At 55.6% G+C, this 17910-nt stretch overlaps 1 protein-coding gene across 3 annotated transcripts; it reads right to left on the bottom strand.

Annotated features, from left to right (window-relative positions):
* Nucleotides 1-387: 387 nt before the first annotated feature.
* Nucleotides 388-16123, bottom strand: RPS6KL1 (ribosomal protein S6 kinase like 1). Of its 3 annotated transcripts, none has more exons than XM_081049198.1 (11): nucleotides 16017-16123; nucleotides 14433-14720; nucleotides 12993-13117; nucleotides 11985-12077; nucleotides 6345-6392; nucleotides 5857-5989; nucleotides 4478-5074; nucleotides 3932-4021; nucleotides 3683-3765; nucleotides 2181-2276; nucleotides 388-1889 (listed from the first exon to the last, which is right to left on the bottom strand). In XM_081049198.1, exons 2-11 carry the CDS (start codon nucleotides 14695-14697, stop codon nucleotides 1779-1781), a joined length of 1641 nt encoding a protein of 546 aa, XP_080905324.1. In that variant the 5' UTR covers nucleotides 14698-14720; nucleotides 16017-16123; the 3' UTR covers nucleotides 388-1778. The 3 variants fall into 3 exon arrangements, with proteins under 3 accessions (XP_080905324.1, XP_080905323.1, XP_080905325.1); XM_081049197.1 differs by having other exon boundaries at nucleotides 2181-2360; XM_081049199.1 differs by lacking the exon at nucleotides 3683-3765.
* Nucleotides 16124-17910: the final 1787 nt, after the last annotated feature.

Consider the following 17910-nt stretch of genomic DNA (forward strand, 5'->3'; position numbering starts at 1 on the left):
TCCATGCGGCCGCTGTTGGAGGTGGTCCAGCCGGGCTTAGGAAGTGTAGCAAAAGGAACAGTTGTGAACAGACTCCACTCGGCTGTGACCAGGGCCTGTCATTAACCTCTGAACAGGAGCCAGCATTGTCTCAAGGGGTCACTGTGAGGACTAAACTAGCAACCCCCCTAGGCACCGTGACCCTCTTCCAAGACTTATTTACCACAGAGCCCAGTGCCCCCTGCATGTCAGCACTTCCCCTGGGGCTCAGCTGCTCTGCAGGGCACAGGCTGGCAGTAGAAAGCCCTGCTTTCTACTTCCTAGCAAACTCCAAGCTCTCTCTTGACTATCGCAGAGCTTCTCGGGGATACTTCTGATCCCCCACTCACAGCATTAATGAGGCAAAGACACCATAGGCAACATCTTTATTGGGGGGATACAGGCAAGCCCCAGGGAACCAGGACTATGCTCAGCTGTGTCCCCATGTCCCCTCTGCCCCAGTCATTCTGGCTTCCACAGCACGTCCCCACCCCCAGAGTTGGGCCTGGGCCTTCACAGAGGGACGTGTCAGAAGCGCCACTTGGTGGTGTCAGAAACACGGGGCTTGTGTCTTGTGGAAGTTTCTATCAAGTGCCACACCCCAGTGACAGGGAGAGTCCTGAGAGAAATAAGAGGGCCCCCAAACCTGGGGAGGGGATTGTCCTTGGGGGTAACTACTTACCCCACAAACGTCTTGCTTCTGACTGAAAGCTTGGGCAATCATTCTGTGTGTCTTTTGAGTTCTCATTTCAAAAGGGGATGAAGTCACAGTGGGCAGTGAATTGAGGGGGCCCTCAAGACTAAAATGCAAAATAGTAAATAGGATGAATGCCTGAGAAGGGAATCCTAATGGGTACAACTTGTCTTAGCAGATTCAGCCTGGAGGCTGAATTGTGGTCTCTCAGATTCATGGGGCAGGCTCCCCATTCTCTCCACACCGGTAGACTAGCTGGGGAATGGACCTTTTTATTCCAGAATGGCTCTATGTGGCAAAGGTGTGCATTCCTCCCTCTCCCCATTCCTCCTTATCCTTATCTTCTGCCCTCCCTTCATTTTGCTCTCCAAAGTCTGAAATCACAAGATAGGGGGCTTGGTCAGAAGGGGGGTTTGGATCACCCTGACCCCCCCTCACTCCACGCCCACCGCAGACTTCACCCCTGCTTCCCCAGCCTCCCCCAGCCCCTGCAGAAGTAGCCCCTGTGGAAGAAGCCCACCAGCTGCGTGGCTAAGATGACCAGCCAGGGCAGCCTTGGTTTGAGTCCACTGAGCCAGTGGACCAGTATCTTGAGATACTGGTCTCCAGAGATGTCACAAGTGGGGCACAACGTGGCAGGTATCGAGTCACAAAACCTCGTAGTCAGCTCAGCAGGTGGTCAGTAGTTCAGAGCTAATGTGACAGAAGGCACCCTTTAACGTGTCGGTCTGCTTTCAAGGTATAGGGTGTGCACTCAACAGGTATCTGTTGACTGATGGGTGGAGGACGGATGGGTGGAGGGGTCCAAGCTGCCTAGCAGGGTGAGATCTGCTCCCCCTCAGCAGTGACCAGAAAGGGCTTCTCCACGAGCTGGCTAGGGGCGTCTCTGGGCACCTCCAGTGCAGTGGTGATGATGACTTCTGAGGCCCGAGAGGGGGCTGAGCAGGAAAGGCAGCTGCCCTGCATTCTGTGCGGAGGGCCACTGATTAGAGGGGCCAGCTCTGGGTGACAGGCGAAGAGAAATCCAGAGCAGTCCAGCTGCTTCCACGGCCCACTGCACCCCCTCTTACCCCACCAGTTTGCCCCACTGGATAGTACTGAAAAAGGGGTGCGACTTGAGTCTGTTGGCTCCTCCTCCTCCAGCGCCCAGGCGCCGGGTGGGATCAAACTGCAGCAGCTGTGGAGAAAGGCCCAGTCAGCACCCCGCAGGCCTTCCCAGCCCCTCTGCTGAGGCATGGGCTGACCGCCAGGGACTGCAGTCACTATGGCCCTGGGGGGTTCACTTCCTGCCAGCCCGGCCCACAGAAACCCCCATTTTACCCCCGGGGACACCAACATACAGGAATTTGTAACTTCCTGCACCCACATCAAACATCTAGTAGCAGCATTTGTTCACACACAGGGTTCTGCCCTCCCAGCGCCCACCCTCAGGCTGCCGAGCACCTCCTCTAGGCCGGCTGTACCTCACCTCAGTCAGCAGGGAGGCTGCTGGGCGACTGAGCCACTCAGGCAGCTGGAGTTGGGTGTGGGGCTGGATTCCTGAGGGGTGGCTCTGGGACAGGGCCTGGGAAGACACAGGCAGAGGCCCTTGAGGAGGCAACCCCAGGAGAGCTGGACACTCAAGCAGCAGCCAGGATTTTATTCTTCCCTGCGTCACATCCCACGGGATGACAATCATGTTAATCGTTGCTTTCTGCTTTGTATCCACTGTATGCCAGACTGTTAGATATCTGATAGCCATGATCCATACTTTCCAAACAACCCTCAAAGTAAGTATTAGTATCTGCATTTTAAAGACAAGAAGTAGGCTGAGAGGGGTAAAGGGACTTACGCTGAGTTCAGAGTTTGAACCCAGTTCCCTCTGACTCCAAGCTTGCTGGAAGCATTGATCTTGGATTACAATCAGGGCAGGCCCTTCAGAAACAACATTGGAACTTGTCTCGTTACAGAAAAAGTATCTCCATGGGCCACTCAGTTGGCAATAGGCCATGGCATGCTACTGTCAGGCCTCAGGCAGGGCTGTGGTAGGGGAAAAGGCAGGACCTTTCTGCACTCCGGAAGGGGGCAGTTTTGGAGAGCAGCAACGTCTGTCTGGAGGTCAGGATGAGCTGCCAGAAGTGACCAGGAGGAAAGCCAGGAGCCCTGGGCTAGTGAGGTGGTGGGAGACTGAGAGGAAAGAACTACTCTGAGGATATTTGTGGCCCAGGGTGCTCAGAGGCCCTGGGCTGTGGGACAAGAGCAGGAGGAAGCCTGGGAGAACTGCTCAGATGTGGACTTCAGGTCACACTGCATCCACTCCGGCCATTTCCTGATCAAATGGAGCTTGGCCTTTCTTTCTGTTGATGTCTGACCTAACCAGTCCCAGATGTAATGCTGAGCTCATCAGGGGAGGACGAGGGCAGAGGCCGTCCTGTGTCAGGGTGTTTGCAGTGGGGATTTTGAGCTCTTGGCTGACCCAGGCCAGACAGGACGGCTGCTGGCCTGGGTCAAGGGAACCCTCTCACCTACCTCCTGGGAAAGTCTGGGGTTACAGAGAAGGCCATGGGGGTGGGGTGGAGTGAGCAGTGGGGAGAGGAGGCTCAGGGGATGCCCCAGGTGCCTTTCAGGGCAGACGGGCTCTGTCAAGTTCCGCTCCAGACCTAAGCCCAGGCGCACTCTTCCACAAACCTTCCCTGACCATCCCAACTCCACTCACGTGCACATATGTTGACAGTCTCACTAGTTATAGCCATGATTGTAGTGCGGATACTAAGTGTGTCCATGTCCTGGGTAGGCATGGCTTCCCGTGTCTCATGGCCTGTGGAGGGCTCAGCTAGGGAGGGAGCAGCTGTGCTGGCAAGGCACCAGGCCCAACGTCCAGGGTTTAGAGAACCGGGAAGCCTCAGCTCCGACATTGGCTGGTTGGACTAAACCCTGCCCATCCTGCACTAGTGACAGCTACCAGGGCTCACACCCTCCCCAGCTACTCACCGTTCCAGTCAGCAATTCATACAGTAGAGACCCAAAGCTCCACCAGTCACAGGCTTCGGTCAGTTCAGAAATCCCACCCACCTCTGTGGGAGCAAGAACACACATGTCCCAACCTTACCCAAGAGGGCAAGCGTCCCCTGTACTCATCTTACCCAGACATGGCCCATCCCCTCTGTCATCCTCAGCTCCCAGCTCCAGCCACACAAAGCCACCCAAGCTCTAGGCCCCCAGCGCTCCCTCCCTTCTTGCCTGGGGCACTGTAGAGATTGTCCAAAGCCTCCATGCAGCACTGGGGTTCCACCTCTGACCACTGGCCAAAATATGTGAGCCGGATGTGACCTTCTCGTCCCGGGTGTGCAGGGGGTAAGTTAAGGGGGAAACAAAAATTGCAGTTAGTCATTATGGAGCAGCTGGCATAGGGGAGGGGACTCCAGGGCTTCCCCCAACAATCACAAAGCAGGAGCCAGTGGCCTCACTAGACATGGCCTCCCTAAGGGCATGGCCCCCTGAGGCTCAGAGACAACCGGGTATTCATAGGACTTGCTGCCCTGGACTCATGGCGGGAAAGGGGTTTGTTTCCCAGGCTCAACTTTGGTGACTCAGCAGAGTCCTGCATGAAAAGGCTGGGGAGAGGCAGGGGAAGAAGCAGATAACCTCTGCGTCCCCTTGATTTCAGGGAACTCTACTTCGCTGTCTTGAGGCTTTGGGGGTCCCTACTTCAGGGGTGTGTTGGGGAGGGCAGCCTACTCCCCTTCCCTGTCACCCCCCCCCCCCGCCCCCCGCCCAGGCACCTACCTGACTGGTCCAGGAGCAGGTTCCGGGGATTGAGATCCCGGCACAGCACTCCCTGCTCGTGCAGCGCCTCCAACGCCACCAGTGTCTCAGCCGCCCACTGCTTCACCTGCTCTTCCCTCACATTCCAGGAAGACCCCAGGCTGGCCTCATCCACTGAGGTGCGGCTCCGTCCTCTACCACAGCCACAGCCCCCCAGCACCCGGCTGGCCCCCTCGCGAACCCAAGGGAGCCCTGAAGGGGATCCTGTATCCAAGTTCTGGCCAGGTCTTCGCCTGGATTGGAGGTGCAGGAGGCCGCCAGGGGCCTTTGGGAGGTCCGAGGAGCAGGTGCTGGTCCTGGTTGAGGGTTCACCTTCAGCCTCTCTCTGGGGTCTGACGGATGGGGCCTCCCTGGCTAGAAGAAGGCTCCGACAAGTCTGCAGAGGCTCCAGGGGGACTCTGTCCTGCAGGTAGGTGTGGCCTGGGAGCCGCTGTGTTGGGGTCCGGAGGCTGAGGTGGGCGTTGAGCTGAGCCTTGATTGTTTCCCGGCTGGAGCCAGACCTGAGCCCAGACTGTTGGGGGTGGGCCTGGGAGAGCAGGTGGGACCAGAGAGTGCCTCCTGGGCCATGCAGAGGGAGCAGAGAGCATTGGGGCAGGGGCAAGAAGAGTGTGGACAACAGGCCCTGTCCCCCTCCTGCCTCCCCTCTGACTTGGGCATGGACCCTCTGCCTTCCAGACTCTCACCTCTGTTCCTCTCTCCCTTAGCCTCTCCTCTCACTCACCTAAACAGGACCTAGCCTCCCAATCTGGCCCAAAAAGATGCTTAACCCCTAAGGAAATGTAAATTATTGCTAATGTCCTTGGTTTGGGTGGTGGTTTCACCAGTGTTTTACATATACATAGATATATGTATCTCTATGTATATTATTTATTTATTTATTTTAAGGAGGGCGCAGCTCACTGACCCATGCGGGGATCGAACCGCCAACCTTGGTGTTATTTAGCACCACGCTCTAACCAACTGAGCTAACTGCCCCTCCTGTCTTTGCAGCTCCAGTACCACCATCCCATCTGGCCACTCTAAGGGGTGGGCACAGACTAGAAAAATGGAAAGAGCCAAGACAGCAGGAGATGGTTGACAAGGGAGATATGTGCATAAATGCCCTTTCACCAGCCCAGGATGGGAACGTCCTCCCAGGATGTCACCTGCCCCCCTGGCACCACACAGAGGCTCACAACAGCCAGATTCTGCCATCATCCTCCAGAAAGTCTGGGTCCCCTGGTCTATGCTGCACATATAGTGCCAGTCAGACCCCTCCCCAGAGCTTGGCATTTTAAGGGGATGAAAGAGGACATCTCAAAGGCCCTAAGAGCTGACAGGTGCCCTGCAGGCCCCCTCACCTTGCACGTGCTCCAGATGCAGGAAGATGGAGTCCTCGCTCATGAAGTACCGCAGCAGCTTGGTCATATAGGGGACGCCATGCGGGATGATGGTCAGCCGCTCCCGGTTCGCCACGTGGCACCTGGACAGGCTCTGGGGAGGGGGGCAGGGCAGGTAGGTCAGCTGGAGACAGGCCGGAGGCTGTTCTGCCAAGGGACGTCACAGCCCAGCTTCAGGCTCAATGGGATGAGGGGTGGGAGTTGCTGAGGAGCAGCTGCCTCTCCCCAGTTCCTGACCTGGCCCTCCCCACTATCTCTACCATGGAATCCAGATCCTCCACCCTCCAGGTCAAGGAGGAGGCAGTATGTATGTGTGGGGGGATGCAGGGAACATGCTCAGGGGCAGGACAAGAGGCTTTTGGATTTGGAGAGAGCATGGGCTTCAGATGTAGGTTCTGGGTAGGGAGTTCCCTAGGGGAATACAGGTTAGGGGGCTGGGCAGCACCTGCCTTCACCACGAAGGTCCCTCCAGTCGCTGGATCCTGGACCAGCTGCACCTGCCGAGGTCCAGGAGGCACTGGTCAAAGCCCATGCTAGTTCCTGGGGCCCCAAGGCCCTAGCCACAGCCCCCAGGATCCTCCACTGCAGCTGACTCACTCCAGGGGCAGGGGAGGGAGGGCAGGCTTTGGTGGTGCAGAGTATGCCCCACCAACCCATGCCCGGAAACGGAGATGGATCTTGCTGTGCTCATCCACCCTTCTTAGACTTACAGGTCTTAGCTCAGGTGTCACCTCCTCCAGGAAGCCTTTCCAATCCTCACTGGGCTGGGGCCCCTAATCTGTCTCCAGTGCTCTCCAGGTTCACCCTTAGGGGAACCTTACTGCACTAATTTCCTGCCTCCCCACTGTCCTGCGAGCTCCAGGGCAGGAACCACCCCTTCCAGGTCTGTGTTGCCAGAGCCCGCACAGCACAGGGATGTTATACGAGCTTCACACGTGTGAGTGGTCCATCCTGAAGGATCTGAGGGTGTCACACAGATGGAAGCGACCTCAGAGCCAGTTACCTCCTCTGATCCAGGCTCTGGGGAGGGGGCAGGGTGAAGAAGCTGAGAGTGTGGCCCCAGGTCACTCATGGGCCCAGAACACCTGCGCTTGGAGTGCTCCTTCAGGTCTCACCCCTGCCGCCCACCTTCTTTTAAATCATCTTTTTCTCAGGAGGCTGTCCTTAGAGGGCAGCCCACTCCTTCTCCTGGTGGTTTTGGTTAGAGGCAGCGGTCTGCCAATCACTGGGACGGGGCCTTGTTTGGAGTTGGGCCCTTGACTCATATGGTCGGCAGGGGTGGACTCATCACAGGAGAGGGCACAGGTGAAGCGGAGAACTTGGCCCAAATGAGGGACATGTGAGGGGCAAGACCAACACCTTGGTATTGTGACTGTTTAGCTGTCAGCCTGCTTGCTATGCAGACACTCCCGGTGGTGGTGGGTGGGAGCCCGTCCCGAAGGCCAGGGAACTAGGCGTTGGTGAAGGCTGCAGCCAATATTGGGACTGGCTGATTTCTCATCTGGGTAAGTGAACTGATTTTCTCATCTACCAAACAGCAATTTCAAATGTCCCCCTTCCCTCATCACTGGTTTGTTGTGCCATAAGGGGAAGGGCCCTTTGGGAAGGTCAAGGCCGTGAGAATGCCAATGATCACATTTGCCAAGTCACATCACCTCTCTGAACCTTGTTTTTAACTGCAAAACGGGCCATTGCAGTACCTTCTTCAGAAGGTCATCAGGATTCTATTAAAGCAGCTCAAGTAGAGCAGCAGCCTGTGCCTGCCACATAACATGGCCTCTATAACATGCTTATTATCATTGAGAAACCTCACACTAGCTAGAAAGCACTTACTCTGTGCTCAGTGCTTTATATAGATTACCTAATTTTATTCCCACAGCCCTACCACGTGTTATTAGTGACCCATTTTATTGATGAAGAAATTGAGGTTCAGAGAGGTTATGTTACCTCCAGTCCCACTGCTAAAAAATGGTAGAGCCAGAATTTGAATCCAGGCTGGCTGAAGCCAGAGCCCTGAAGACTTCACTGCAATTGGGGGAACAACTAGGTGACCTTGGCATGTGCCTTCCGCTCTGGACCTCTGTGTCCCCAGCATCAGTGAAATGAAGGCAGTGGACGGCTGAGCACCAGGGGCCCTTCCTGCAGGAGTGAGGCACCCTTCTGACCACCAGAGGTCTCTCCTCCAACAGCCAGAGACCAAACCCAGCCTGGCCCCAGCTCCTTGACCAAATCTGTACAGTTTGAAAAAGAAAACTCTGGGGTCATTTAGGAGAACAGTTTCCCACAAGTCCTGACACCCAGATAATTCCCCACTGTCCCTTGCCAAGTGGGATTCCCTACCACCTTCTCCTGGCCAAGGCCTTCTCATTTACAGAGTCCAAAAACCAGCAATGAGGGTTGGGGAAGCCAGAAAATAAAACTTGAATAGTATGTTCAAATTTCAGTATATTGAAACAAGTGTATTTATATAGATATGTATATATATATATATATATATATATATATATATATATACATAAATCATATAAAACATAAATTATAACATATATGTATAGATATACATATAGAGGCTGCCAAAAAAATGTACACACATTTTAAGAGCTGTTATCTATGTAGTAGTTCACCATAATCAGAAGTGTCTGGACGCTGATGGTAACCACTTTGAGCGCCTCTTGTAATTGCAGAAGTCAAATGTGACTATATATTGAGTATTACAATTTTAATAGTTTTTTCCTTTCTTAAAACGTGTATACATTTTTTTGGCATTGTGTGTTTGTGCATGTGTGTGTATATATCTATATCTATATCTATCTATCTATGTCTGTATCTATATCTATATATTTAAACCTACCCATCTGGAAAGAATGAGACCAAAATTATCTTGGACTTAGGTAGGCTGGGGAATTTTTTTTTTCTTTTTGAAACTCCTTTCTCTTTCATTACATCTCAAAAGGGCAGCAGAGGGGGGGGGCATTTTCCCATTAAATCAAGCAAACAAAAGAATCCCCTTCCTCTTTTGCTCATTGCTATGGGAGACAGAGCATTAGCTAGTCATGTGCCTTCTATGAACCTCAGTTTTATTCTCTGTAAGGCAATTATTAAAATGCAGCACTGTCCGAGAGAACTTTCTTCATGAAGGAAATATATATCCACACTGTCCAATGAGGAAGCCATGTGCCTATCAAGCCCTTGAAATGTGGCTGGTGTGACTGAGAAACATAATACTTAATTGTAATTAATTTTAATTAAAATAGTTTTATGTGGCTAACTACAATATTGAACATAACAGTGTTATGCTTTCTCCCCCAGGACGACTGAGGTTTAATACAATAGCTTTGCAAATAAAAACGTGTCTTACGAATGTAGGGTATTGGTATTGCAGTGGTGGAAGGCAGTTCTGGGTGCCTGCTCTCACCTTTTTAAAAAGAGGTGTTGTTGTTTGTTTTTAAAGAAACCTCCAGTTTTCAGGAAGTGGGGACAATTGAAGCTTTGGTGAAACACATTAACCCTTTCTTTAAAAATACCCAAAGTGGGGCGGCCGGTTAGCTCAGTTTGTTAGAGCACGGTGCTAATAGCAAGGTTGCCGGTGTGATCCTCGCATGGGTCACTGGGAGCTGCGCCCTCTTAAGAAAAAAAAAAAAAATGCCGAAAGTATCAAAATCCCAGGAGGAATCTCTCATGGAGCAAACAAGTCCAAAAGTTTCAAAAAGATTTATAAGCGCCAAGGTCCACAGGGGCCAGGCACGTGAGCTAAAAGGGCAGGGTGGGGACAGGAACAAACTGGAGGGCTGTGCCTCCTTAAAGTGGGCAGCCCCTCCCCACTCCGTACTGCAGGGACGTGAGCCAGCATTTCCAGATCTTTTGGGTTTTCAGGAGAAGCAGGAAATCTGGACTTCTATGTGAAACCTGCCAACTTTTAAATGCTGGTAACTAATAATAATAATAAAACACCCCTGTGTTTGAGCCAAAAAAGCAAAAAGGGACTTGGATGACCTTCTTTTTCTTCCCCATCCCTGACTCAGAGCCTGGCTCCTAGATGAGGCTCCCAGGCCCCTATGCTCCCTGGATGCAGACCCCTGGGTATTCTGGCCAACTGTTACCTCGTCCCTGACCCACCAGCCTCGCTGTTCCCCGTCATCCCCTACGCCTGCCAATATCTCTTCAGCCCCCAGAAACCCCCATTCTGACCATTAGGCATCTCTGGGGGCACTCAAGCCTTCCTGAGGCAGCCCTCTGCTCCTACCTGGCTCTGTGCTATGGCTGGGCAACACTGCCCTCCTGCCAGGATCTGCCTGGGCAGAGCTGTGGAATGGGACACTGCGACAGCATATCCAGGCCTGGCTGCAGGGACCTGAGCCCTAACACCTCTCCTAATTTGGGGAAATTGATGTTCCTGGCTTGGGAATGATTCAGGAAAAGGAAGCAGGATCTCAGGAAGGAGGTGGAGTAGGTAAGTTGAGTGCCCAAGAAAGGGTAAAAAAGGAAAGCAGGGCAATCTAATTTAGCCCAAATTTGTGCTTTCCCTGTGCACAGGCCTCAGAATATTGGATTCTGAAAATGCTTTGCATATTGCATGTCCTAGAATTAAACAAATTAGGGGAATTTTCACAGACTCCCCTCTTGGAAACTCGCGGGGCACATTTCATCCTAAAAGCTCTGAAAACTCCAATAATTTTTTTTTAAAAAGTAACTTTAACTCACTATTTCCCAAACTTATTTGACCCAGAACCCCTCTCTCCAACAATGTTTATGGTTCAGTGGGATCCCGTGTAGGGAAATGGTGGTGGCAGTCACCTCCCCAGCCTGTCCAAGCTACACTGACTAGGGCAGTGGGAGAGCAGGACTGCAGACGGAAGCTGGCCGTCCTTGCTGACAGACTGGGACAGCTCCAGGGACCTGGGAATAGCAGCGGTGCAAGGCTGGGGGGATGGGAAGCCTGCACCCTTCCTGACTCGTTTTTTGTCACCAGCATGTACAGCCATCAAACATGCATCAAATATTTTATCATGTGCCAGGCCTTTCCCAAAAATTATTTCATTTTAGTTCCCACATCACCCCGTGGGAAGAGGATTCTCACCCCACTTACGGCTGAAGAAACCAATGCTCAGACAGATGAAGGGACTTGCCCACGGCCACGCTGTGCCCAGATAGCCTTGCTCCTCTGGCCTGTAGACACTGGCCTCCTTTACTGTGTGGCCTCCAGACCCATCAAAATCCCCTGATGAGTGTTTGCAATACAGATCCCTGGGCTCAACTCTAGAAATTCTGACTGAACGGGCCTGGAGTGGGGCCCAGGCACTTGTAGTTTTAGGAAGCTCCCCAGGTGATTCTGATAAACAGCCAGTTTGAGAAAGAACTGCTTCTGTGACTAGTCAGGTATCCCTTGGTTGGGGCAGAGGGCAACCGAATATTGGCTCAAAACTCAGTTTACCCAACTGTTTGTCCTTCTGAATCCCCCACTCTAATGAGTGCCCCAGGTACAGGTTGGGATGTCAGTTCCTATCTTCCTTTTTGCCCTGAATGAAGGGAAAGGGTCTCAGATGGGGTCAGGTTGAGGGTCGGGGGTGCCAGGAGAGAAAGGGCAAAGTTTCCAAGACCCTGGATGATGCACCAGCCAGCCTGGACCCTCTGCAGGGTAGGTTTCTGGAGAGGAACCGCCACAAGAACTTCCCGCCACAAGAACTTCTTGGCTGTGCTTAGTGGGGAGACTCTTGGCTGCAGCCCCAGGGTGGGGGTCTGTGGGAAGTGCGAGTGAGCCAGGCACTGTGTGTTGGCAGGTTGCCCTGGACCCAGCTTCTCCTGTGGCTTCTGTCTTGAATCTCTGAGGGAGCGAACCACTGTGTCTGAGCTGGAGGGCTATGGAGAGGGGCTGTCTGCCTCTTCTGTCCCAGTTTCCTTTCTAGGACGTGACTGGTATGGGCTAGGATGAGGAGGGGTGGGGAACCATTGGACACAGATGTTCTCCTCTCCTGGACCCCCTGACTCCTTTCCAGCCTCTGGGGGAATAGCGGTAGCTGCTCTCGCTCGCCACCTGCCACCCCCAATTGCACACACCATCTCCTTCCACACTGCAAGCTCTGCTCACTCACCTTCTCGATGACCCCGACCACCCTGCAGCCCCTCAGCTGCTCCAGGGCAGAGCTCAGAGTGCGGATGGGCCGGAGCCTCAGGCTACTGAAACCCTGCAGAGGTGGGAGACATACCATGAAGCCTCAGGGCCCAGCCCTCTTCAGCCACTGCTTCTCACCAGGCAGTGGGCAGGGCCTCTGGCTGCCAGGAAAGCAGTGGCCACAGCAAGCAAGAATGGGGTATGGGCCGACCCCACCTCACAGGGACAGGCTGAGTGGAGAAGTTGGCCCTGTCTGACAGGGGGCCAACCCTCATCCCGGCTGGCTACGCCACCCTCATCGCTCAGCTCTCCCCTCCAACCCTCCTCCAAGGCTCAGAAACCCCCTGTTGAAAACCCCATCCACAAGAGGCAGATGATCCCAGGGATGGGGAAATAACTTGGGAACATGTGGGTCTCGGAATATGTCTCGAAGACCAAGGCATGCGGCCCAGGCACCTGCTTTGGGGGAAAGCAGCCTCACAAGATGCAGTGAGCCCAGGGAAGGTGTGTGTGTCCGTGTCTGTACAGCCTGTGGGCATGAAAAGTGTGCGTGCATTTACAGCCCCCTCTGAGAGCCACTGGGTTAGGAAGAGCCATCCAGGGATAGCATTTGTGCACGTCTATGTATGCGTGTGTGTGTGTGCACATGTGGGTATGTGTCTGCTCCAAAGACTCGATGCTGCCTATTCAAACACAAACAGATCTGGGAGCCTTAGAGGATATGCACACACGAGCATGTGTATGAGCCGTGTATGAAGATGGGGAGATGTGTGTGTGTGTACTCTGTAAGGATGCGAGACTGGACTGGAAATGATTCACAAAGTGTTTGAAAATAATGAAGAATGGAGGGTGTAGGAGAGTGAGGAAGCCGGAACCAGGAAGGAGGAGGGGCAGCCATGGCACACACCACCACCCGCTGTGCCCTGCAGTCCAGGATTCAGCTCTCTCCCCTCGGAGCCCTCAGGCCCTTGGGGAGGGGTCTCCTCACTGTGCCAGGGCTGGCTCCGCTGCCCAGTGTCCTCTGCAGGTGGCAGTTGAAGATCTCCTCTGCCCGCCGCAGGTACTTGGTAATTTTCAGCTTTACAGCCTCACATCGCTCCTTGTTGGGGTCGACTGTGGGGGGAAGGGGGTCACCAAGACTCACCCCTGCCTCCCCGCTGACCCAGGCCTTGGAGGGCTGGGGTTCCAGCCCCTATTGCCTGCCGTCTGACCTCCACAGGACAGAGCACCTCTTTATGAGGCTGGTCAGCAGATTCTGGCCCCACATCTGTCATCTGTTCTCGAGCCCCTCCTCTGGGTGGGAGACCAGCAGGGAAGGAGAAAGGAAGATGGCAGGAGAGGTTGGGAACTGTGGTCACTCTCAGCCTACAGCACTTTTCAGTTGGCACCCACCACCTTGCTGGCTATCACACCCTGGGAAGAGATAGAGTGGGGATTTCCATGTCCATTTTCAGAGGAGGAGACAGAAGCTCCCAGAGGATCCAGCTTCCTCCATCTCTGATGCCCAATGTAAAAAAGGCCAGAGTGGGGATCAGGACGGGAGGACAAAGGAATTCACTGGACAGGCTTGAAGCCTAGGCATTGAGGGGTCTCATTAGCAGGAGAGCAGGCAGCAGGAGGGCAGGGCTTGACTCTGACCGCTAGTTTGGCCACCAAGGCCCTCAAGGGTCTCAAACTGGCCTCAGGGCCACGCTCCCCCCAGCTTGGAAATGCCTCATTTTGTCCTGAACAGGCCTCCCTCTCACCTCCAGACCTTTGCTGTCTCTCTCTGGAGCACTACTCAGCCCTTCAGCTGGACAATGCCTACCGTCCTTCAGTGCTCAGATTAGAATTTGGACTTCTAGAAAATACCCTATGCTGGCCTAGGGCGGCCTCAGTTTCCCTCCCTTCACTTCCTCCTTATTGTTCTTCACACCTGGGACTACAATGGTCCATCAACTCGTCAGTGTCCCCCCCCTCCCGTCAGTCTTCTGCCATTATAATACAAGCCCCCAGAGGGCAGGAGCCCTGCCCTGCTCCAAGGCCAGGCCAGAATAGTGGGTCAAGCACACCGGCCCTGGAGCCCAAACTGTTCAAACCCCAGCTCTGCGACTTGATAGCTACGGAACCTTAAGCAAGCTAATTAACTGCTGTATGCCTCAGATTCCTCATCTAGAAAATAGGAATAAAAATAGTTCTTCTATACTTGGAACTACACACCACAACAGACATAGTATCTTCTATTACGGTGAGGCTCACACAGGTAAAGCCCTCAGACCTGTGCCTGGCGTATCGGTCCTGCTCAATAACTGCTACTGTAGCTTTTCTTATTGTCTTTCACAGAGGCCCTAGAGGCCAGCATAGAGCCCTGCTCCCCCAGCACAGGTGGAAGGACGACGACAGGAGCCCTGAGTGAGCCCCTGTCCCCGCCCCGCCCCGCCTGACTCACCGTTCACGCCTCGCAGCAGCACGTCCACACCGTTCTGGTAGTGGCTGAAGGCGGCCTCGTAGTCTTCACTGACGTCGCGCTCTAGGGCCAGCCGGATCTGTGTGGCTGCATCCACCAGGTAGTCACGCTTGGGCATGTCAGGGGCCCCCGGAGCCACCCGGTTGCGAATCTGCTCCAGGTATACGCGAGCCTGGGACCGTGTTCTTGAGCAGGGCTCAGGCTCCTGGCCAGGGCTGGGCGAGCACTCGCAGGCCACCAGGCTCATGGCTGCAGGCCTATGCCTGCAACCTGGAATGAACAGATGCATTAGACAGGACCCAGCGGGAATAACGCCACCACGCCTGCACTCTGGTTTCCCGCACTGAGCATTCAGAGACCAACACTCACCTCCAAGGGCTGGGGCGATCAGAGCTAATGTGGGTAAAGTCCCTTCACTGGGCCAGAGCTTTCCCAAGTGGTGGTAATAGAAAAGCAACACCCTTGGGGCTCCTCCTTTCAATTCAAATTCAGTTCAACAAGTATCTCTTGAGCACCTGCTACACACTGAGCACTGGAAAGAACTGAAGACATTCATGACCAGAGCTGCCTTCACCGAGCCTTCAGAGTCTAGGATACGGGAAACATGGGCAGGCCACACACTCAGGCCGAGGCAGGAGCCCTGGGCTCAAAGGCCTTTCCGCACACTGTTCCCTCCATCCTGCCTGTTCTGCCCTCCCTGTTCCTCTTACAGGAATCTCATTTATCCTTCAGGATTCGGCTCCAAACAGAATGGACTGGCCCTGCTTGGTTTCCCTCAGTGCTGAGGTCAGTGTGGTCGGGAGTGAGAAGCCCCCACAGAGCCTAGCAGAGAGCTGGGCACAGGCCAGGCCTTAAGGCCTGTGGGCAAGTGAAATGACTGAGTGGCAGACTCTGGATGGAGTCAAGAGGAAGGAGGACAGGGCCTCCCCAGTCCTAGGAAGGGGCTCCAAAGACCTGCCAGCAGCTCCTTCCTGAGCAATGTGTGACACAAGTGTCCAAAGGGATAGAGAAGTGGCTACAGAAAAGGAAAAGGCTCAAAGAGAAACCAGCAGAGCTGCCTCTACCCATCACTGCAGGGGAATCTTTGCCGTCTCAGGCCCCTTTGGAAGCGGCAGGGCCCACGCTTCCAACCCCAGGCCGGTTCTGCCTCTGGAGAAAGGGAGCAGAGAACAGGATGGGGAGTGGGGCGGGAAGGGAAACCCACCTCCCAGGGCCATCGGGACACTGTGTACCCCGGCCAGAATGCCGCCAGGAGGTGGAGGGCAGGATTCGGCCCGCCACGCGGGACATGCGGCCCTGAGGTCTGTGTGGGGGATTCCAAGGCCAAAGGACTGGGCTCCTCGCCTGGCTTCAAGGGGCCACCCCGCCGGGTCGGGTCCTGCGGGGCAGAGCCGCAAGGCCGCGCCTGGACGCAGACAGCGGCGCACCCAGCCCGCGAGTCCCAGGCACGCACGGGGGACCACCCTGCCGGGGTCGGGCCGAGGAAGGCGGGCGGGGGGAATGAGAAGAGGACACGTCCTCGCCTCGGGGGAAACGGGATGGTGAGGGGTCGGGTCATCCCCGTACCTGCCCGAGCCCGGAGCTCGGTCCGCGCGGCCAGACCTAGGCCTGCAGCCACCGCCCCTTCACCGCCGCCGGCGACCGTACACCGGGAACCGCGGCTTTGCGCCCACCAGCCAGGTACAAGGGTCTGGCCAGTGCATCTTGGCCATTGGCTGCAGATGAGCTCATCTTCCATGGTTAGAATAAACCACCAATCACCGCCCCGTTCGGCTTCTGTCGGCCCTTAAAGCCGCCGCGCTGCGGTGCGGGGCGTTGGGGGAAGGTCGAGAATGGGGAGGGGGTTAGGAGTGGGAATGGGGAGGGGGTTAGGAGTGGGAATGGGGCGGGGGTTAGGAGTGGGAATGGGGCGGGGGTTAGGAGTGGGAATGGGGCGGGGGTTAGGAGTGGGAATGGGGCGGGGGTTAGGAGTGGGAATGGGGCGGGGGTTAGGAGTGGGAATGGGGCGGGGGTTAGGAGTGGGAATGGGGCGGGGGTTAGGAGTGGGAATGGGGCGGGGGTTAGGAGTGGGAATGGGGAGGGGGTTAGGAGTGGGAATGGGGCGGGGGTTAGGAGTGGGAATGGGGAGGGGGTTAGGAGTGGGAATGGGGGCAGGGGGTTAGGAGTGGGAATGGGGGCAGGGGGTTAGGAGTGGGAATGGGGAGGGGGTTAGGAGTGGGAATGGGGAGGGGGTTAGGAGTGGGAATGGGGAGGGGGTTAGGAGTGGGAATGGGGAGGGGGTTAGGAGTGGGAATGGGGCGGGGGTTAGGAGTGGGAATGGGGCGGGGGTTAGGAGTGGGAATGGGGGCAGGGGGTTAGGAGTGGGAATGGGGCGGGGGTTAGGAGTGGGAATGGGGCGGGGGTTAGGAGTGGGAATGGGGCGGGGGTTAGGAGTGGGAATGGGGCGGGGGTTAGGAGTGGGAATGGGGCGGGGGTTAGGAGTGGGAATGGGGAGGGGGTTAGGAGTGGGAATGGGGGCAGGGGGTTAGGAGTGGGAATGGGGGCAGGGGGTTAGGAGTGGGAATGGGGAGGGGGTTAGGAGTGGGAATGGGGAGGGGGTTAGGAGTGGGAATGGGGAGGGGGTTAGGAGTGGGAATGGGGAGGGGGTTAGGAGTGGGAATGGGGAGGGGGTTAGGAGTGGGAATGGGGAGGGGGTTAGGAGTGGGAATGGGGCGGGGGTTAGGAGTGGGAATGGGGAGGGGGTTAGGAGTGGGAATGGGGGCAGGGGGTTAGGAGTGGGAATGGGGGCAGGGGGTTAGGAGTGGGAATGGGGAGGGGGTTAGGAGTGGGAATGGGGGCAGGGGGTTAGGAGTGGGAATGGGGCGGGGGTTAGGAGTGGGAATGGGGAGGGGGTTAGGAGTGGGAATGGGGGCAGGGGGTTAGGAGTGGGAATGGGGGCAGGGGGTTAGGAGTGGGAATGGGGAGGGGGTTAGGAGTGGGAATGGGGAGGGGGTTAGGAGTGGGAATGGGGGCAGGGGGTTAGGAGTGGGAATGGGGGCAGGGGGTTAGGAGTGGGAATGGGGCGGGGGTTAGGAGTGGGAATGGGGAGGGGGTTAGGAGTGGGAATGGGGGCAGGGGGTTAGGAGTGGGAATGGGGAGGGGGTTAGGAGTGGGAATGGGGAGGGGGTTAGGAGTGGGAATGGGGAGGGGGTTAGGAGTGGGAATGGGGAGGGGGTTAGGAGTGGGAATGGGGCGGGGGTTAGGAGTGGGAATGGGGAGGGGGTTAGGAGTGGGAATGGGGGCAGGGGGTTAGGAGTGGGAATGGGGGCAGGGGGTTAGGAGTGGGAATGGGGAGGGGGTTAGGAGTGGGAATGGGGAGGGGGTTAGGAGTGGGAATGGGGAGGGGGTTAGGAGTGGGAATGGGGAGGGGGTTAGGAGTGGGAATGGGGAGGGGGTTAGGAGTGGGAATGGGGAGGGGGTT

The sequence above is a fragment of the Rhinolophus hipposideros genome (genome assembly GCF_964194185.1).
Source record: "Rhinolophus hipposideros genome assembly, chromosome: 5".
NCBI lineage: Eukaryota > Metazoa > Chordata > Mammalia > Chiroptera > Rhinolophidae > Rhinolophus > Rhinolophus hipposideros.

Coding starts and splice junctions, on each gene's coding strand:
- RPS6KL1 (XM_081049197.1), bottom strand. CDS start 14,697: ATGAGCCTGGTGGCCTGCGAGTGCTCGCCCAGCCCTGGCCAGGAGCCT. Junction 6,393..11,984: donor TGGTCGGGGTCATCGAGAAG/GTGAGTGAGCAG, acceptor GGACCTCGGCAG/GTGCAGCTGGTCCAGGATCC. Junction 3,766..3,931: donor CAATCTCTACAGTGCCCCAG/GCAAGAAGGGAG, acceptor TTGCTCCCACAG/AGGTGGGTGGGATTTCTGAA.